Source organism: Panthera pardus, unplaced genomic scaffold (assembly GCF_024362965.1).
Source record: "Panthera pardus isolate Hobbes unplaced genomic scaffold, ASM2436296v1 HiC_scaffold_13, whole genome shotgun sequence".
Lineage (NCBI taxonomy): Eukaryota > Metazoa > Chordata > Mammalia > Carnivora > Felidae > Panthera > Panthera pardus.
The window spans coordinates 141,103,356-141,125,740 of record NW_026526688.1 but is presented as its reverse complement, the minus strand read 5'-3'; the positions used below and the strand labels follow the sequence as shown (position 1 = coordinate 141,125,740).

Genomic DNA, 22,385 nt, shown 5'->3' with positions numbered 1-22,385 from the left:
TGAGGAGAAAACATTTCTGAGAGATGATGCTGAAGACAGGATCTGACATTATCATAAAGAGAAGATAACTTGGAATGTGACATGCAGATTAAGAAACTGAGAATTGGGCATTGGATTTGGTGATTCAGAAGTCGTTGATGATCTTAACACAGGGCAGGGTCAGTGGAGTGAGGGGTTAAAGTCTGGTTGGAGTGGGCTTAAGAGATGGCGACGAGAAAGTAGAGACAACAGGGGTAAACTGTGTCTAAGGTGTTTTATTATAAAGGACATCAGCAGAAAGGGACAGTAGCTAGAAACAAAGTCAAAGGAGGTCTTATTTGTGTTTTAGAGTAGAAAATATTTCAGGATATTTGTATTCTGGTGAAAGTAACCCAGTTGGTCTATTAGGTGAAATTCAATGTTGCAGCAGAACAAGGGAAAATCTGCAGAGCCAAACCCTTGAATAGGGTGGGGATAGGTCCGGGATGAGAGGGGAAGGGCTGACCTTTGCTAAAAGTACAGAATGTTTATTCACAGAGAGAGGAAGGCATGCAGGTGTGTGTGGATATAGGCGAGGGGAAAATTGGTAGAATGGGAGGGCAGGGATGAAAAAGTAGAATCTGATTAAATCCATTTTCTCCATAAAATGAGAAACCAAGCATGGGATGGAAGTGAGGAACACTGAGGTTTGAGAAGAGAGGAGGAAGTGAGGCAGCCATCTTAGAGAGTGGGAAAGTGTGCTGTCTGTACAGATGGCAGCAGATCAGGCTGTGCTGAGAGCCTGTTGAGTGATTGTTAAATTGCCATATTATTGACAATAAGATAAACTGCATATTTATGGTACGTCCAACTGATAAATTTTTACAACACCCATGAAACCATCAGAACTAAGATAGTGAATATATCCATTTCCTTCGAAGTTTCCTCATGCCCCTTGGTCATCCCTCCCACCCCAGCCCAGCCCACCCCTTTGTCCAGGCATCCACTGATCTGCTTTCTGTCACTACAGATTAGTTTGCATTTTCTAGAAATTTATATAAATGGCATCATACAGTATGCATTCTTCTTCTCTGGCTTTTTTCACCCAGTGCGATTATTTTCATGCATTCCTGTTGTGTATTATCAGTAGTTTGTTCCTGTAATTGCCGAATTGTAGTCCATGGTGTGGATATACTACAATTTGTTTATCAGCTCATCAGTTGGTGGGCATTTGGGGTGTTTCCAGTTGATGGCTATGATAAATAAAGCTGCTATGAATGTATATACACAGACCTTTACATGGACATATGCTTTCAGTTTTCTTGTGTAAATACTTAGGAATGGAATGGCTGGATCATATGGGGAATATATGCTTAACTTTTTTTTGGAATTTTTAAAAAATGTTTATTTATTTTTGAGAGAGAAAGCATAAGTGGGGGAGGGGCAGAGAGCGAGGGAGACACAAATTCTGAAGCAGGCTCCAGGCTCCAAGATGTCAGCACAGAGCCTGATGTGGGGTTTGAACCCACCAACTGTGAGATCATGACCTGAGCCAAAGTCAGCGGCTTAACCGACTGAGCCACCCAGGTGCCCCTGCTTGCTTAACTTTTTAAGAAACTGCCAAACTGTTTTCTGAAGTGTTTGTAATATGTAACATTGTGTGTACATCTCTACCATGAGTGTGTCAGTGTTCCAGTTTCTCAGTATGCTGGGAAAAGTGGTCAGGGAGGTTCTATGTGACTGGAGAATGAATGAACAGGAGTAGTAGCAGGGGTGAGCTGGGAAGTTAGGAGGTGGTAGTTAGAGAGTGAGGTGCTGGAAAATGAGATTCTTGGAGGTGGTGCATAGTAGGACCATGAAGCATAGATGGCTGTGGTTGGGGGGGAGAACAAGCTCTTTGAGGTAAAGATATTAAGGAACTGAGGGGTTAAGGCATTAGATGATTCATCCATGTGGATGTTGAAATCATCAAGATTAATGGTAGGAACACCACAGTCAGCTAAATGGGGGAGGGAAAGTGACCAGGAAAATAGTGGTTGGCTGAAATAAGGAATAACGAGGGCAAATAATCCGGTAAGATATACTGGAGATTTCTATTCATGTATTAAAATTTTTAAATTATGGATATTATCTTATTTATTTATTTATTCATTTATTTAATGTTTATTTATTTTTGAGAGAAAGAGCACAAGTGGGGGAGGGGCACAGAGGAGGTGGGGGACAGAGGACCTGAAGCAGGTTCTGCATTGACAGCGGCAAGGCTGATGGGGGGCTCAAACTCATGAACCGTGAAATCATGACCTGTGTCGAAGTCAGACACTTAACCAACTGAGCTGCCCAGGTGCCCAAACAGGAATATTATTTTAGATAGTCAGAAGATCATATATAGTACACATATAAATACCTCAAGAAACAGAATATTACCTAATATGAATTGCAATTACAATAAATGAGTATCTCTTAGGCTGTGCTACTCATGATAAAATGAGTACTAACAACTACCGGTGATATGAAAGATCATGTATGGAGTGCAGACTATGCGGGAGACTCTGTACTAGGCTCTGAAGAGTTAATTCTTACTACAGTGGCCCCCCAGAAAATTGGCACTGTTCTTTCCATTTTATAACCAGTGAAAGTTGGAGTAAAGAAAAAAAAGAAATAGAACATTACCAGTACCTTTTATTTTTTTTTTAAGTTTATTTATTTATTTTGAGAGAGAGAGACAGAGAGAGAGAGAGTGCGAGCATGAGTGGGGGAGGGGCAGACAGAAAGCGAGACAGAGGATCTTAAGCAGGTTCTACGCTGCGAGCATGGAGCCCAACTTGGGCCTCAAAGCCACGAAACATGAGATCATGGCCTGAGCCAAAACTAATAGTTGGATGCTCAACTGACTGAGCCCCCCAGGTGCCCCACCAGTACCTTTTAAATACCCTTAGTGCCCTTTCCACTTGCTCTCTCTTCCACCTTTTGGCCAAGATAACCACTAGACTGATGTTTGTATTTATCATTCCTTGTTTTGGTTTATGGTTTACCTCCTTTTTACTTCTGCATGGTTTTGCATGTGTTTTTTTGAGCAATATAAAAATGTCATACTGCACAAATTCTCTCTGCAACTTTTCTTTTTTGCTCAGTGAATCATTTCCTGATTCATAAGTATATCAACATTTGTGTTGATTCATGTAGCTGTAGTGTGGTTTTCACTGCCTTAAGGTATTCATTGTGGGAATATTCCACAATTTATTTGACCATTCTATTTGACTTACAATTCCATATTCTATTAGGAGGAATACTCTATTTGTCTCTGAGTGTACATGTGTAAGAAGAGTTTCTCCAGGGTAGGTCCTGGATTTTTTTTTTTTTTTTTTTTTTTTGTAAGAGGAGAGAGGTTTGAAAATGGCAAAAGGGAGCAAAGAAAGCACCAACCCATTTCCATCCGCTGGTGTGTGTGGGTGTGGGAGGACGTAGAGGGAAGAGTGTTGTTGAGTCAGTATTCTAAGTCTTCAGAGTTTGAAATCTTTGCCTTGCATCAGGGAGATCGTTACTTGTGGGGTCCTCGTTATTCCCAGGGTGACTTTCCATAGGGCCTGACCTGGCTTTTGATCACCTCTGTGGCTCCATACGGATGCAGTAGAACCATAACATAACAAATAATCAAGACTAACTCAGGGAATTCAGACCTAATTCAAAAGAATTGTGTCTCACGTGATGCCTGTTTTTGTGAGGTCTGTAATACCTTCTAACCTTATAAATCCTCATCATCTTCATCATCTCAAATCCATCATTTGTTCTATTTAATCAGTCAATATTTATTGAATGTCTTAGGTGTCAGGTGACATCAAAGTTGTTGAAGCAGGGTCAGTCCTGGCTTGTGTGGGTTGCCTCCACACTCCAAGCTCCTCCTATACCCCAACCCTCTCAAATCTACCCACTGGAGCACTTTCCATTAAAAGTAAGGAATGGTCAGATGGACTCTCTTGGAAGCATAAAGCATTGAGATTATCAGTCATGCATCATTCTTTAACAAATGTATGTGTCAGAAGCTTGGCTTTCATTGAAGATATGACAACGAGCAGATAGATACGGGCTGCGACGCTAGTGGAACCTGTAATGGGTGAGGTGGACTTTGATCAGATGTACATTTAAAGTCACATTTAAATAAAATATCAAACCATGATAAGTACTTGGAAAGAAAAGTGCACAGTGTGATGAGAACAAATGATAAGGGGTCTGACCAAGCCTGGAAGGGAGGAGAAAGAGCGTGAGCTTCCTAGAGACGGGGTGTTTGAGTTGAGATCTGGAGGATAACTAGGAGTTGATTCGGCAAAGAAAGGCAGACAGAGGAGGAGTATTCCAGCAGAATGTGCAGCAAGATCAAAATCAGGAAACTTTAAATGCATTATCACTAATCTCAGGTGGACCCTCAGGGCTTCCCAGCAGGAAACAACGGTCCCCTAACCAATGGCTTCACTGTCCCATTCTTCTCAACTACTTTACTCCTTCTCCTGCCCACTCAGATGGCTGTATCTCCCCGGTCCTCACCCTCAGCTGATTATTTTGTGTCCTATTTCATGGAGGAAACAGAAGAAACCAGAAGAGAACTCACCCAAGCTCCTACTGTCCTATCTGCTGACCTCCTGCATCTACACACGCACACCTGTCGGAATGCAGGAACAGCCCTGGCTCCTGCTCACAGCCAGCGGCTCCACTTGTGCACTGGAACCCAAATCCTCTCTACTTTATAAAGAGGATCTTATAAAGGAGCAGTTCTCTCTATGAATCATTCCAATGAGCATTGAAAACATAACTTTTCCCATCTCTAAAAAATAAAAGTCCCTTCTTGACTCCATTTCACCCTCCCCACCCATTTTTCTCCTTCCTTGTACGTTAAGCTGTCCCTTAAAAGTTGCCTAGATTCACAACTTCCACTTTGTCACCTTCCTTATCTCTGGAGCCTGCTGCAGTGAGGCTTCTGCCCTCATACCTTAACCCAGCTTGATCTTATCAAGGTCACCAGTGACTGTGTTTTACCAGGACCACGAGTTAAGTCTTATCTTGATTTTTGTGATGGCTTCACAACATTTAACAGTTGTTCAGTCTCCTCCTTGAGACGCTTTCTTCACTCAGCTGGACTGTCGTGCTCTGTAGGTTTTCCTTCTACCCCACTGGCTTTTCCTCACCATCTGCTCTGCTGGTTCCTTCTCTTTTCTATTGTTTTTGAATTTGAGTGCCCTAAGTGTCATGTCTGAACTGTCTCTTCTGTTTTCTTTTTTTTTTTTTTTTCTTTCCAAGATTTTATTTTAATTCAAGTGAGTTAACATATAGTGTAGTATTGGTCTCAGGAGTAGAGTTCAGTGATTCATCACTTACATACAACCGAGTGCTTATCACAAGTGCCTTCCTTAATAACCCTCACCCATTTGGCCCATCCCCCACCTATTTCCCCTTCAGCAACCCTCAGTTTGTTTTCTATAGTTAAGAGTCTCTTAGAGTTTGCCTCTCTCTGTTTTTATCTTATTTTTCCTTCCCTTCCTCTATGTTCATCTATTATTCTTCTTAAATTCCACATATGAGTGAAATCGTATGTTCTCTGGCTTATTTTGCTTAGCATAATACTCTCTAGCTCCATCCACATTGCTGCAAATGGCAAAATTTCATTCTTTTGATGGCTGTGTAATATTCCATCGTGCATATTCATCTTCTTTATCCATTGATCAATCGGACATTTGGGCTTTTTCTATAATTTGGCTATTGTTGATAGTGCTGCTAAATACATTGGGGTGCATGTGCCCCTTGAAATCAGTAGTTTTGTATCCTTTGGCTAAATACCTCATAGTGCAGTTGCTGAGTCATAGGGTAGTTCTATCTTTAACTTTCTGAGGAATCACTATACTCCCCTTCTCGGTTTTCATGTGGTGGTTTCATTCATCATTCATTCTTAAGGTTTTAAATGCAAAGGAGCACCTTCAGCCCAGGGCTTACCTCTCAAATCCAGACTTGTGCATCAGATTGACTACTCAGCATCTCCACCTGGCTCTCTTACAGGCCTCCCAAGTTGAACATGCCTGTTGCTGAATCCCTTATCTTTCTCCACCAAATCTAGTCCTCCCACAGTTTTCCCATCTCAGGTAAGGGTACCTCTAACCTCCTAGTTTTCCGCTCACTGAGGCTTTCCATGACCTCCACATTTAAAAGTTCCAGCTGAACTTCTTCCTAGCATTCCTTTTCTCTGCCTAGTGTTTCTCTTCATCACCTGCTTCCTTCTAATGTACTATATGTTTTTGAACTTACTTTATTAACTGTCTTCCTATTGGAATGTAATGTCCCCGAGGGCATATATTTTTCTACCTTGTTCACAGATGGATTCCCATTACTAGAAAAATGTCTATCTTATAATAAAAGCACAGTGAATATTTGTTGAACAGTGAGTCCCGAGGCAGTGGAAATTTGGAGTAGAGAACACATCAAGAGACCTAAAGAAAGCCAGTCTGGCTGGAGGAGCCCTTACCTGCCAAAGGCTGAGAAGAAAAGAGCAGATTTAAAAGACCAAGAAAGAAGGCCAGGGAGGTTAAAGTAAGGAGTGAGGCAAGAGAGTATTGTCTAGAAATGTCTTAAAGAGTGGGACAAAGGATAAATAAGTTTGGATCTAATTGAAAAAGTCAAAGTCTCAGAGTTTGAAGATCTGGGACAGAGAAGTCTAAGCAGAGCACCATGGCAGGAGTCCTTTAGCAATCAAAGAGCAACCTTGGAGACCTTCAGAATGAAAGCTCCAGGTAAAGCAGAGAGTACAAAAGAGTTCTAAAGATGAATTAGATTATTTCTGCTCAAAAGAGCAGATTAACCTCATAATGACCCAAACTAATAAAGTTCCTGTCCGACACACATCTCTTTATTCAGTGATTGTTTAGCACCTGCAACAAAGCTCTGTTCACAAACCTAAGAAGGGTAGGAAGGGAGGGCAGCTCAAAGTTTACAAAGTTGACCCTGCTCTCAAGGAGCTCTTGTTTCTCCCACATTTAGATTCCTGATCCCCATTGCATTCCAGCAGACCAACCGCCCTGTACCAGTTGTGTACTCGCTCAATACTGAATTTCAGCTCTGCAATAATGAGAAGGTATTCCTAATGGATCCCAATACATCTGATATGTCACTGGCAGAAATGGATTATAAAGGGGCCTTCTCAAAAGGTAAGTTGTTTCCTTCACCTACAAAAAGAGACTCTGATCAGACTTCAGATGCTTTAGGACAGGTCTCTGCTCATTAGCTTCCAGGCAACTCTCCCGTGAAGATTCCCTCGGGCTTGGTTTTAGGGCAGCCAAGGTTTAACCAAGGAACAGACCCACATCCTTCTTTCATGTTGTTTCAAAATAAGATTACATATGTGGTGCTATAATGATTGGCAGGGTGGTAGAATTGTGGAAAACACTGGTCTGAGTGGTAAGAAGACTGGAATTCCCAGCCTGATTCTAACACACTGTCTTGACTTTGGGTAAGTCTCTCTATCTCTCAATTACTCAGAGAAAGTACATAGCATGACCCCTACTACGTACCAGCCTCAAGGTGTAAATGTCTACGTCCTCTCCATGATGCTTTCTCTACTGGAAATGATTCCTGTGCTCCCTCCTCACCTCAAATGTGGTTTTCTTGATGTTTCAAAAGTTTGGCTCCTTCTTCTCTTCTCTACTTAAATATGAACCTCCTCAAAGAGGCCTTCCCTGACCACACCTGACAACTGAGCGTAGGCTTCCATAGTTTTCACTTTCACGGAACATTATTCATTTTTGATAGTACTTCTCACAATTTTTAATATTCTATAGTACATATCACATATTTCTTTACTTATTTGTTGCCTATTTCTTCCACTAGACTTTGAGTTCCATGATAATAGAGGTTGTGATCAAATATCAAATGTGCACACCATACCATCAGTGCCTAGGTGCTCAATAAACATTGATTGATTGAATAAAAGAATTAGTCAATTATCTGCCTTTCTTCTCTCAATTACCCCTTCTGCCTTTTTCTTACTTTTAATCTTCTCCTCATATCTGAGTTTTTTCTCTCACCCTATAAACACGCTCAAGTTCTGCCTGTAAGAGAGAAAAAAGCATCCCTCAACCCTAACTCCCCTTCAAAGTTAAGGCTGTTTTCTCCTTTTCTTTTCTCTGAGAAACTTCTTCAAAGAGTGAACACTCACTGTCTCTATGGCCCTTCTTCTCTGTCCATCTGTTGCAAGCTGGGTTTGTCCTACCACAGCTCAGACATCTCTTTTGTCAATGACACCAAATTAGTGGGTTTTCACACTTTTCCCTGTTGGGTTTCCTTTGCACCACCCTCACCTGACATCATCTTGCTTCTCTGACCACTTCTCACTCTCCCGCTCTGGGTCTTCATCCTCTGCCATATCCATGTTGCTGTCCCCACATCCCATGCTTGGTTCCTTCTGGCATCATTCCAGTGCTACCTCTGACCATCCCTATGGCTGGGCCCATCGCTTTGCTCTGAACTTCCTATCTACTACTTCACAGCCATTCCTTAAGAGTTGACCTTATCCCTGATCTCTCCTGAACTTCATTTCCACATTTCCACATGGGGCTCTGGAACTACCAAAGTGCTTCAAATGAATGTCTTTCAGATGCCTGGAAGTGTCTAGAACTGGACTTATCTTCCTCCAGACATATTCCTGCCACATCCACTGCCACAGTGATTGCATCATACTCCAGGTGCCCAGGGCCAAAACCTCAGGATTGTCCTCCTGTCTATCATTAAGATCAGTGGAATCTGACTCCAAGACATTTCTTGAGTTTATCCCCTTGATTCACAGCTATATTATAGATACCTATCTCTCACAGAGCCCCCTTCCCAATCTCTGTGACTCTAGGCCCTTTGTCTTTCCTCCATTCTCCATGTTTCTGAAGCCCCAGTGTGTTGATATTACACCCATGCTTAAAATCTTTCAGTGTTCCCTATTTCTTACACACCAAAGTCCAGCCTCCCCAGCATCCTTAGCCTATCATCCCAGGAGTGTCTCCTGCTAGAGCCTGTGAACAGCCTCCTCTCTAGTCACACTGACCTACTCAGTGCCACATAGCAAATGCTCTGGACAAGCATTTGGAGTCAGACTGATTTGTGCTCAATTTCTTATCTCCCCCCCGCCCCCTTGTCACAGATACAAAATCTTGGACACAGTATTTAAAATGTGGATAATAACTGGACCTATTTCTTGGGCTCTTGGGAGGAATAAATAAGATAGTATAGATAAAGAATGTGGTGCCATAGCAGGCACTAAGGAGACAGGAACTTTACTGGGACTCATGCCCTTCCAGCATTCAGTATTTTGTGCACGGACTTTCTTTTGCCTCAAACGCTCTCCCCAGTCTCCTACTTCAAATGTGCTGTCTGGCAAATGCCTACTCATGTTTTAGGATACTCATGTTTGTTTCCTCTTTAAATCTTTCTACACCTCTCCCCAGGCAGATTTCTGTGCTCGGCTATATGCTTACGTAACATTATGTTCCTTCCTTTATTGTGGTTCATAACAGTACAGTATTGTGGTGGCTAATAATGTGGGTTTTAGAACCAAAATACCTTCACTTTGAATCCTACCATCACCACTTACTAGCTTTGTGACCTTCAGCAAGTCCCTTAACCACTCAGTGCTGCAACTTTCTCATCTCTAAAGTTGTGAGCACTACGTGAGTTCTCATATGGGAAGAACTTAGTACAAGACCTAGCAAATCGTGTGAGTGTGATAAATGTTAGCTACTTTTAGCAATTGGTTAGGGTTTATTTCTGTCCTCTCACCTGTATCTCATTCACCTTTGTTTCCCCTGTGCCTAACAGTCCTTGATACACTTTACATGCTTACTTAATGTTTGTTGAATGAAAGAAGCTGTAAATGAATGAATATTTCAGGGGCACTTGGAAACATAGAGCTCTTCATAGAGATGTACTTTTGACTCTGAGGGAGTGTGTTAAATCCTTTCTACCCTTGGCATTTCTTTCTCTTTACTCTTAAAGTCTGACCTAATTAATGTCTCTCAAATCTTTCCAGGGCAAATCCTTTATGGCCGAGTACTTTGGAATCCAGAACAAAACCTTAATTCTGCTTACAAACTCCAGCTGGAAAAAGTCTATCTTTGTACCGGCAAGGATGGCTATGTGCCTTTCTTCGATCCCACGGGGACAATCTATAATGAGGGGCCGCAGTATGGATGCATTCAGCCCAACAAACACCTAAAACACAGATTTCTGCTGCTGGTATGCTAACTATTTGTGTTCAACAGCTGACACTCAAGTTGATTTCCTCAGCTATGAATTCTGCCTAAGCAGATAGAACCCCACTCTCGATGGTATTCTCTCTATACATATTATTGTTGTTTCTCTCTGATCAGCTAAATGCTAGTACATATTACCAAATGTGATGGTTATGGTGGGTAACAAGACAGGCTGTTATTAATGTCACAAGAAAAGGAAAGTCAAGGCCAGTGTTTCTCAAAGTACAGACCAGAGACTTCTGAATATCCCTGATTCTCTTTCAGGGAATCCACAAGGTCAAAACTACTTTCATAATATGATGATGGCTGCTTTTCTTCACACTAATTCCCTCATGAATATAGAGAGTATGGAAGGTTTATTGATATGGTTTCAAATTCCACATTATAACTAATCTTTTAAAAATACTAATTACCGAGTTTGATTTACTATCAAAACAGAATATCCACAATTATCTGAAAAAGCTATGAAAATATTCCTCCCTTTTCCAACTACATATCTGTGTGAGGCCAAATTTTCTTCATATACTTCAGCCAAAATAACATATTACATCTGATTCAATATAGAAGAAGTTTTGAGAATCGAGTTCTTTTCCAGAGATTTGCAAAAATGTAAAACAATGCCAGGTCTCTTTTGAGGAGATGGTGGTGACTATAGGTATTTTCCCTAAAAAAATGTTATTTATGTTAACATGCAATGGGTTTTTCATTGCCACTTTAAAATTAATTAGTAAGTATTTTCTAATTTTTCAGTGTTAATTTTAATAGAGTAAACATCGATAGATACAAACCATGTGAACAAAAGACTTTAGTGTCCTTGGTTTGTTTGTTTGTTTTAAGTTTATTTATCTATTTTTGAGAAAGGGGGAGAGAGCGAGAGGGAGAGAGCAAGAGTACGTAAGTGGGAGAAGAGCCAAGAAAGAGGAGAGAGAGAGAATTCCAAGCAGGCTCCTTGCCACCAGTACAGAACCTGTTGCAGGACTCGAACTCATGAAACACAAGATCATGACCTGAGCCAAAATCAAGAGTCAGACACTCACCCAACTGAGTTGCTCAGGTACCCATTGGCATCCTTGAGTTTTAAGTGTGTGAGGGGTCCTGAGACCAAATGGTTTAAGAATTATTTGTTTAGATTATCCCACTCTTTGAGCTTTGAGATCTGAGTAGCCACCAAGTGTCCTTCCTTGAAGAGGGCAGTGGTTGACTTAAGGAAAGGGCTTCTGTAGCACATGCCCTCCTGACCCAACCCAAGGCAGGAGTGGAGAGTACTTTTCTCCTCCCAGTGACTGCCACCTGCCAGTTCAGTGATTCTATCTTTTTATCTTTTTAAACCTTGCGTTTCTTTTTTCTGAAATTCTAGGACCGCAATCAGCCCGAGGTCACTGATAAGTACTTCCATGATGTGCCCTTTGAGGCCCACTTTGCTTCCGAGTTGCCTGATTTCCATGTGGTCAGTAGCATGCCCGGTGTGGATGGATTTACTCTGAAAGTGGATGCACTCTATAAGGTGAGTGTGCTGAGAAACGTAGAAGTATAGGACCAAGGCCACTGTAAAAGTTGTGAAAAGGAAGATGCTATTATCTCTGGACTGTTAGTCTCTTTATAGTGTTCTTGCTGGTGGGTCTTTTTTATTGGTGTTAAGCTTATCATTCACCCCAAACCTATCCCAATAGACCTATTTTCACCACCTATCCCAATAGACCGCAGCAATAATCAAATCCTTTAATTTGCATGTTGTCACTTGTCAGTGTATGCGTCAGGGGTGCATATGGTACTCCAGTTTTTCCTAAATTCTTTTCTATCGCCTTTTTGGCTGTATGCCACACCAGCTGATCTTCACAGGCATGTGGAAAGTGTTTAACAAAATTATACATACAGTACAGCAATTTAGAATGGCAAGAAGTACTAGTATTTGATAAGCAAAAATACTCTCAATCCCAGTAATAAACATGAACTTCACAAGATAAAATTCCACTTTTTCCTATCTCTAAATAGTAGTAATCTATGACCTTGGATTTCAGAACTATTGCCACTCTTTAGAAGTTAGTTCAAAACCATGGAGGCTTTCAGTGGCAGCCCATGATATGGCAGTAAAATACACGGTGGTTTAACCATTCAGGGGATGATCCAGGAAGTGTTCAGATTTAGGAAATTTTTGTCATGTATCTGCATATTTTGCACAGAGTAGGTGTTTAGCAGATATTTGTTGAACGACTCTATCTTAATTAAAGTTCATCAATAAATAATAAGTTAGCATAACAAGCTATTGAAGTTCACTGGGAATGAATATGGCTCTTAATACTATTACTTCACTGCAATCAGTAAAGACTAGCAAATCCTAAGTATTTAGCTAAAAAGGCCATAGAAAATAAATGCCTAGGGCTGTTCCATACACAGGGAAACAGAAGGGAATGTGAATAGCTGGCCCACGATCACCCTAAATTGGAAACAAAATGGAACCTGTAATATGTGGCTCAATTCTTGATTAGTAGACACCAATCATTGCTAATGCTTTTCTTGAAACCATTTATCAAGGCTTGTGACAGCAATTGTCTTTCCATATCCTTTATTTTTTTTAATTTTGTTTATTTATTTGTTTGTTTATTTATTTATTGGGAGAGAGAGCACACATGAGTTGGGGAGGGGCAGAGAGAGACAGAATCCCAAGCAGGCTCTGCACCATCAGTGCAAACCCCATTGAGGGGCTCAAACTCACAAACCATGAGATCATGACTTGAGCCGAAACCCAAAGTTGGATGTTTAAGGGGCTGAGCCACCCAGGCGCCCCTTTCCATTTTCTTTGTGAAGAAGTGGTCTGTGGGCAGCAGTGACATGTTCAGTTTGTGTCTCTGTTTCCCTCCTCCTGCAGGTGGAAGCAGGACACCAGTGGTATCTCCAGGTGATCTACATCATTGGCCCTGATACTATGGCAGGACCCCGGGTCCAGCGCTCTCTCACAGCCCCTCTGAGGCGCAACCGGAGGGACCTGGTGGACCCTAGTGGCCGTCTGACCCTTGACGATTCCCTCATCTATGACAATGAAGGGGATCAAGTCAAGAATGGCACCAACATGAAGTCCCTGAATCTTGAGATGCATGAGCCGATTATAGCTGCTTCTCTTTCCCAAACTGGGGCATCTATTGGCAGTGCCCTGGCCGCTATCATGCTTCTACTTCTGGTGTTTCTAGTGGCTTGTTTCATCACCAGGAAATGCCAGAAGCAGAGAAAGAAACTGCCCACAGAGGACATTTTGGAGGAATACCCTCTGAACACCAAAGTGGATGTGTCTAAGAGGAGCTCAGACAGGGTGGAGAAGAATGTGAACAGACACTACTGCACCGTGCGGAATGTCAACCTACTGAGTGAAACTGAGGGGGCTTATGCACTCAAAGGTGCTAAAGTAAAAAAATTGAATCTGGAAGTCAGAGTTCACAACAATTTGCAAGATGGAACAGAAGTGTAATGGGGGAGACCAATGTGTATTTTTTTTTTCTAAAATCATTTTTATAAAATGGGGGAGGGGGGAGGGGAAATACTGGTATTTTTATAATCTTGCAGATTAAAAAGGGAAAACTATAGCTTTGAGTGGCGGGAGGCATACATCACATGCATCAACTCACAACTGAGCTACCTCATTAAACAAAGAACCACGAGACCCCAGAGTTTTGGAGCAGCCTTCTTTTGGTGGATCCCTTTAATAGTGTCAGCGGCTACAGACTGCTTCTTCCGTAAGGCTGGTCTTAGAAAGCAAGTATCTCCATATGGGGCAGGGTGTAGACTATTCACCTAGCTGATGGAATTCAGCAGAGTGGGAAATGTATGGTGGCAGATCTCCAGAGGGGCAGGGAGCAGGATGTTCAGGGCCATTGGTTTCCTCCCCCACCTCCAGCTTTCTTCTACTTGGGCTTTTCCTGGGCCTGTGGACAGCAGAGTTTGGATTGCTGACACTCAGATTCCATTCAAAATTCTGCTAATCAGCACAACCTATATATTTGCTCATTGCATCTGCTTGACAGCTTGCACTCCATGGCCTCTAACTGTCCTTTGCAAGTTCAGAGCCTTTTCATCTGGGGGTTGCAAGGTTCTCTAGACGAGAGCTCTTTTCCGCAACTTGCGGGGAGAAACCTCAGGACTTCCCCTTCCCCACCCTCCCCCCAACCTGTTAGATATCTGGCACAGCAGAACCCCCCAGAAGGGCAGACTGAAACCCTGGGGGAAGAGGGAGACTGACAAACACCTGAAACATATTAGTGATGGACTGTACCGAGGCCCAGGGGTGCATCCCTGTGCCCACCTGGTTTACACTGCACCAAGGACATGTGAAGACATCCTGCCTGACAAAGAACGCTGCAAAACAAGATAAAAAACAAGGGGTTCCTTTTGGTAGCTCAGGCATTTATTTTACCATATCAGCACATGACAAAGCCATAAACACATGGCTTTAAAATGATTTAGTGTTCAAATAGCAGCTTAATGACTTTGTATGAAGTGTGCACATGGCTTGCTTTTGTGTTTCTTGTTCGTTTTTGCCTTACTGGCAAAAACATAAGCATGCATGTCATGTTGTTTTGAAATGAAGGCACAGTTTCATTACTGAGGAGGAAAAGACATGTTCTCTTCCTGATGCATGGCACACCATAATCACTGAGCAAATAATAGAGCATTCATGTTGCGTAATATTTGTATTAGAATGACCCAAGCCCTTTGAGGACATTCCAAACTGCAAACGCTTTGGTTCTAAAAGGTAGAAAGACCAAGCCATGAAAGGTTTTAAGCATCTCTACCAGACTCCAAGCTCTTGAGTAAAGGACCTTGTAACCTGTGCCTTTGGTTCTTCAGCAGTGCCTTGCACAAAACAAGCACTCCAGAAATATCTGTTGCTAAACAAATGAATGGTGTCATGGGTGAATGGTAGAGGAATAAATTCGGGAAGGAGGGTGAGAGATGATGGTGGCAATTTCACAAGGGAAGGTATAGAAAAAAAAAAACCCAAAACTGTCTTTTCTGCTTGGAAAAGTAAATCTTTGTGATTGTAAAGTAATCTCATTGTGACAAAGAAGCACCACTTGACATAGGCATGAATCTAGCAGTGGTCTTAAGGAAGATTGAATAGAAAAATCATAATGTATTAGCGGAAGATGAAACTGAATCAGCCTCCAGAGCAGAGCAGGCTTTTAGAGGAAAGTCTGACTTAGCTTTCTGAGGTGAGTGAAGTTTTCAGGAGAGGATGGATTGAGGTGAGCCCAGAGCCTAAACCTCCTGACTGGTCACGTGCTAGTTGAGACCAGCTTGGGCAGTTTGGGGCAGAACTTCTGTATCAGCCTCGTGAACATCCAGAGTTGGCGTCTCATGGCTGGAGGGCTCATCAGCCAGGGTGGAATCGTCTCCAGAGCAACCTAGACGGTGAATGCTAATTCTGCAAGGACAGGAAGCCTACCGTTTGTGGAACAACTTTTGACTTGGCCTGTTATTTATCGTTCCTAGTTGCCAGAATGCTTACACATGAAAGCAGCACCGTTTCATTTGCTCAAATATTCTTCTTACACATCCCTTCCACTATTGCTAAGTAGGACACACGCATGGGAAGAATGCAGACGTGTGGCAGTGCGAAGCTAACGTGGGAAAAAATGGGGACTGAGACCTCCAAGTGCTCTGAGCCTCCATGTTTGTGGTCTGGAGTGATCAGGACAACATCCTGTGAGGACCTTGTGATGGTGAACTCCCTGTGTGAGAGGAAAGCCTTGGACCATTCCTGCCTCCCTTTCTTCCTGCACTTTCCCCCACTACAGCCCCTTTTTCCAAATGCTGATACTTCTCTAGTGGATGTACACTTATTAAATAGAAAGTGTTAAGAGATGTGAAGCTGGGATTTCCTCCTTTGATACAGCTTTTCCTTTTGTTTATGTTTTATATTTCACAATAGGAATCAGATAATTTGGTGACTGATGTGGGATTATATTTCCGTCCAAGCCCTCTTTTCGATTTCTCTTACTCGCTCACTAATGTGTGTGTTTTACTAATCCTTTATACCATGCCTTTAGGCGAGAAGGAACAAAAAACCCTCAGGGGTGGCTCTTTGCTCTCTCATGCTGGCTGTGAAGGCTGAAAGAAAGAAGAGTCGGCACCTTTTTTCTGTCCTTTTATCGACCCCGGAGGTCCTGGAGCCTCCTGCGGACTCCTATTCTTGGGTGTGGAAGTGGTGTTGCAATGTGTTTGCATGGTCACATGATATTCAGTCTCAGTGTCATGTAGCTGTTCATTATTCTTGGATACGACACACATGCTCAGACTGAGTGAAACATTTGTGGTGCTGTCAACCTGATTTCTTGACTCAAATGATTTTTGTATTTCTAATACCAACTTGTGTGTTATGAATTTCTGATTTCTCCAGTAGCATATGCCACTATAGAAATTTGTATTAATAAATGACAGTCTGGTTGCATTGTTTTTGCCATGGTCTTTTTAGATTATTCATCTCATTAGCATAAGACATCGCTTTTGAGATGGCAAAATCATCCCAAAGTTTGAGGCAAAGTTTTCTGGAGAACACCTGCCTGAAGGGGTTGAATCTGAGACACATATTAACCATGCTAAGAGCAAGATGAAGAATAAACTACACAGTCCAGATCATCATAGCTCATCTTGTGCCATCAGTTGAAACCTCAGTACCAAAAGGAATAATTAAACTCTCCAAGTGCTAGACAATAAGATGATTATTTACACAGAACTTATTACCCTCAAACCCTCTTAGGATACTTGATAGAGTGTGAAAGTGGCTGTGTCCTTTTATGCACGCCCCCAAATTTGTTAAGTGTCCCTAACTCACCCTGGAGATGACCAAGGCTCAAATAAATTGATCGGCATGGGAAGGGAAAATGGCAGAGTCAGAAACCAAGGGAGCCCAGACAGTCTGGGCTTCCTACAAGCCTGTGCATTTGTGTGCCTGTCCCCTCTGGGAAGATGCTTTATGTAAAAAACCAAAAATACTGCCAATGACGATGACCAACAGGACCTCACTGGCACTTTTTCAGGCACATTTGCAAACTCAGCAAGACTTGAGAGAGCATGTTTTCGTAAAATCTCAGAAAAGGAGGGCACAACCTTAGATTTCCTTAGATAGTGCTGGGACTTAATATAAAGTTCACTTCCTCGCGGTTTCCGGTGATTGTCCCTTGCCTGACAGCAGGCTCTAAGTCCTGGAGCACATTTCTCTCGGGCCCCTGGAGAAGCTGTATGAGGAACCAACCTATTAATCATTAGGACTGGCTAGGAAAATGCTTCCCGAGGCCTCAAATTTCATAGATATAAACTTTAGAAAACTTGGGGGTAAGTGGCAGAAATTGAGTTCTTATTTAGATTTTGCAACACCTCACAGATGAGGGTTTTGAAGAAACGTTGTAGGAGCAGGAGAGGGAGACTATACAGAGAATATCTCATCGGGTTCAACCCCATATAGTTGTTGGTTTTGTAGGTGAAAAGTAGTCACTATCAGTTGTTTTGTATATCTCAGCCTAATATTAAAATCTCATGATACGTAATAGAGATTCTGTCCCCAAATGAGCCTGAGAGAACTCTAACTAGGAGCCTTTTAGAATGGCGTCCTGAGAATCGCTAGTAAGCAGGGACACTATCCAGTAATACGTTGGGCACATCTGGCAATCAAGAGCAATGACTCCTTTACATTTTCTACCTCATTCAGTGCTCATGACAGCCCTATGAGATAGTAGGTCATTGTCCTGGATAATTTCCTTTGAAAGTTCCCATATGAAAACTAGGATTTCAAATCTTTACCAGAAGGCATCACAAGCACAAACTGGTATTTTAATATGGTCCAAAGCTTCTATAACTTAATGCTTGTCATGAAAAAGTTGGTCATTGATTAATACAATAAAATAAACCCATCCTACAACCCTCTCTAAAACAAACAAAGAAACAAAAACTAGCAGTTTACCCCTGGCTCAGTTTAGTTGAAGTCCACCAAGTTCCAAAACTGGTCGGTTATAAAAGTTTACCAGAATCCCACTCTCTGGGAGAATTTCCATAAATTGTTACAAAAACTAGTTTCAAGCTGTCTCCCTTAAACATCCCACTAAGGAAATGGGTCCAAAATGAGCCAGTGCTCAATACCAGTGACTCACAAAAGTCCCTTTCTGCGTTTGTCTCCACCCCGATTCTCTGCCCTGTTTGTGCTCCAGGACACCAACCTTCTGGAACTGCTTCTCCAAAGTTCCCTTGCCCTGTGGCTTCTGGTGGAGACTGGCCAAATGCAGACAGTGTTGTGAGAGGAGTTCAGGTGTGTCTATCTCTCACCCCCTACTCGCCCCTGCCTTGCTGTGGTTCTGGCTGGGTTCCTCCTGAGCCATGGTCCCTCCACCACAGTCCAGTTCTAAAAAGTTCGAATAACACCATCCCTCTCCTGCCCTGCAAGTGTAAAGGTAGTAATGATTTAAGCCTGTTCCTAATCCCAGGGACTTCATCATCTCTGTGGATTCTTTTAAGTAACCCTGCCTACACTCTGTAAATAGTCCCTTTTTAAAATTCTTTCATCAAACCCTTTGAGTATGCTGTTTCTCTTCTGCCAGAACTCTTATATAGTCCTTAAATTCAGTGCCGTCTGGCTATAGTTTTCAGATATATATCAAAGACAGTGAAGCACTTGAACTCAAATCATGTCTTCATTTTATTTTATTTTTTTATTTTTTTAACATTTATTTATTTTTGAGACAGAGACAGAGCATGAACGGGGGAGGGTCAGAGAGAGAGGGAGACACAGAATCGGAAGCAGGCCCCAGGCTCTGAGCCATCAGCGCAGAGCACAACACAGGGCTCGAACTCACAGACCGTGAGATCGTGACCTGAGCTGAAGTTGGACGCTTAACCGACTGAGCCATCCAGGCGCCCCCATGTCTTCATTTTAAATTTGCCCATTGCTAGCATCAGTGGCATGCTGATAAGTATTTCACAACCAGCATTTGGAGTCAGAAGAGGCCTGATTTGTAGCATTGGCCGGCTTTTCTGGTGTAGATGCCACACCATGGCCAACCTACCACCATAATTTCACTGAACATAGAGTTGGGGAGCGATATTCAGGAACACAATTTCATACAGCATTTCTACTACACAGATATAATAGACATAAGTCACCTCAAAAGCACCAAGAATAGTAACATTTTATATTTTACTATGTAAAAAATTATTTTTACATAAATAGGAAGTTTGGGTGTCTGTGTTTTTAACATAATTTATTCAGTTGTGTTTATTTAATATAATGCTTAATAATGGCTGTGTTCGCTTGAAAATTCCTAAAAATCTAGCAATTCGCTTTTGTTCTTTTTTTAACTCTTTTTTTAATGTTTATTTATTTTTGAGAGAGAGAAAGAGAGAGAGACAGAATATGAGTGGGGGAGGGGCAGAGAGAGAGGGAGACACAGAATCCGAAGCAGGCTCCAGGCTCTGAGCTGTCAGCACAGAGCCCGACGCAGGGCTTGAACTCACAGACTATGAGATCATGACCTGAGCTGAAGTCAGATGCTCAACCGACTGAGCCACCCAGGCACCCTAGCAATTTGCTTTTGCATGTCAAGCCAGCTCAGCACACCATTGTAAGAGCAAACGTATTTAATATCGACAACCACTCAGTCAGCTAAATCCACTTCTGTTAGGTTTTGCCTCCTATTCTACCATATATTTTAAATACACCTCAAGGGGTGCCTAGGTGGCTTAGTTGGTTAAGCGTCTGACTTCGGCTCAGGTCATGATTTCAGGGTTTGTGACATTCAAGGTCTGCGTCAGGGTCTGTGCTGACAACTCAGAGCCTGGGGCCTGCTTCAGATTCTGGGTCTCCCTCTGTCTCTGCCCCTCCTCTGCTCTCTCTCTCTCTCTCTCTCTCTCTCTCAAAAATAAATAAACATAAAATTTTTAATAAATAAAAATAAATATACCTCAACAACTTTGCTCTAAAATCTTATATTTGACTCACAAATTATTCTATTTAGAGTGGGAAAAGGTGATGTAGGAAAATTAGCTTCTTCTAAAACTATAATGCAGTTCTATGTATTCAGAACAGTGAAAATGTCATCAAATAATCTTTTCCTAGGTTCCTTCTCTGAATAACTATCAACCTGGTTTCTGAGAGCATAATATTTATCATCATTATCATCCAACATTTTTTCCTTCTGAGAAAATTCATCCTGTGAGGAAAAAAAATATTAGCTTTATAATCATGCTGTAGCAGGATTCTAGCCTATAAGTTGGTAACCAGGCAGTTGTTACCATAAGAAACATTCAGAAAATGGTTAGAGTGTATACTGAGGGGCACATGGGTGGCTTAGTTGACTGAGCTTATGACTTGATTTCAGCTCAGGTTTGTGAATTCCAGCCTTGGGTCAGGCTCTGCACTGACAGAGCAGAGCCTGCTTGGGATTCTCTCTCTCTCTCTCTCTCTCTCTCTCTTTCTCTCTGCCTCTCTCTGCCCCTCCTCGCTCATACCCACATGCATGCACACACACAGTCGTGTGCATTCTCTCCCTCCCTCTCCTTCTCTCTCCCTCTCTCTCTTTCTCTCTCAAAAGTATTTACATAAACATCAAAAAAAAATTTAAGTTGCCATCCTGAAACCAAAGAAGTTAAACCCTGAAACAATAAAACTTAGCCCTACATTAACACCACCTGTTACTCATTTCCTTCTGGATGTAAACCCAGCCCTATTGCTTCCTGGTTGTGTGGCACACGGCCCATGCATGGTACAAGCCCTTTGAGCCTGTCTCTGTATTTGCAAAATAGAACTAATCACGCCAAATCTAAATAGGTTAGTAAGCATGAAATAAGACCATGTATGCAAAGGCATTACTCATTGTCTGTCATAAATAATAGGTTCTCAATAAATATCCACCTCCTGCCACTATGCTAATCCCAGAATTTCACAGGATGAGGTGTACCTAATAGTTCATTGTGGCGACCTCTGAACGGGAGTCAGGAATCACAATGCAGAATGGAAGGCCGTATCCTCTGTCTTGGAAGAAAACTCATTACCACTCTGGATTTGTAGATCTGGTGTGCTCCACGTGCACGTCTGTTTCTCTGCTTTTTCCATTACAGCTCCTCTTCCGTTTGAGGCAGGATGTGCTCTTAAACCAGTGGCCCTCAAGCCCTCCGCTGCATCAGAATCACCCAGAGGGATTATTTAGAAAGTAGGTCTGGGATAGGTCTGAGGGAATTTGCACTTACACCAGGTTCCCACGTTCCAGTCCAGAGAACCCCTGCTCTAGTCTCTTCAGCTCACACACATCCTCCAAACCCAAGACCTTCCTGAGCCCCAGCAGCCCCTATATTGGCTAAAGGATACAAAGTATTATCCTACTTGAAAGACTAGGAAAAATAAATTCTGACCTTTTGACTATAAATAACCCAGACCAAAGTTTGCAGGCATCTAAATGACAACTGATTAGTTCTAATCCTTGTCTTCAAGTTAGTATTTCCAATAAAACCTTTCTCAGGATAACAGCAATGGTGGTAAGACAACCTTATGCTAGGATTGAGAAGTACAGGGCACACTAATTTCAAATTAAAAAGGAAGTAAGAATTCTTCCAAATGATCATGTTAAAATCATTCAAACTGCATTGCCAACTTTCCTGACTGCCCCAAACTTTTAGTGTCTCTTCTTCTAGTGCTACAAGTCCTTTCCCCAGAACTTAGCATTATATATAAAAACCATAAAGCATTGTGAATTTCTGACTTCAGCTTCACAGGAGCTTGTCTTGACTTCAGATTATAAACCCATTGATATCTGAACTATGTCTCATTATTTCCTTTTAATCTACCATAGCACTTAACATGGTGTCTTATAGGTAGTGTGCAGTCAATAAATATTACCAATGAATTTTAATTGAAATAAATCCACACCTCTCTTTTGATCAAAAAGCGACACATTGAGAAAAACAAGATACAAAACTATAAAAATAAACTGCCTTTGTGTAATAAAGGGAAGAAATAAGAACAGGCATTTGTTTTGCTTGATTTTACTTAAACAATGGAAGGATAGACAAGAACCTAAAGAAAGAAAGTGTTTATCTGAAGGGACCATCAGGGACTGAAGGGTCAGGGTGGGTGGGAGAGGGTAAGAGCCAAGACTTTGATGTACATCTTTTTAGAATTAAAAA

At 41.9% G+C, this 22,385-nt stretch overlaps 1 protein-coding gene across 1 annotated transcript in view; it reads left to right on the top strand.

The window, feature by feature from the left end:
* FRAS1 (Fraser extracellular matrix complex subunit 1) overlaps positions 1–16,673 on the top strand; it is a 429,797-nt gene extending 413,124 nt beyond the window's left edge. The window contains exons 71-74 of the mRNA XM_019466685.2: positions 6,976–7,142; positions 10,007–10,212; positions 11,587–11,733; positions 13,096–16,673. Coding sequence (XP_019322230.2) covers positions 6,976–7,142; positions 10,007–10,212; positions 11,587–11,733; positions 13,096–13,689 — 1,114 coding nt within the window. The 3' untranslated portion in view covers positions 13,690–16,673. The remainder of the gene's footprint in view (positions 1–6,975; positions 7,143–10,006; positions 10,213–11,586; positions 11,734–13,095) is intronic.
* The last annotated feature ends 5,712 nt before the right edge of the window (positions 16,674–22,385 follow it).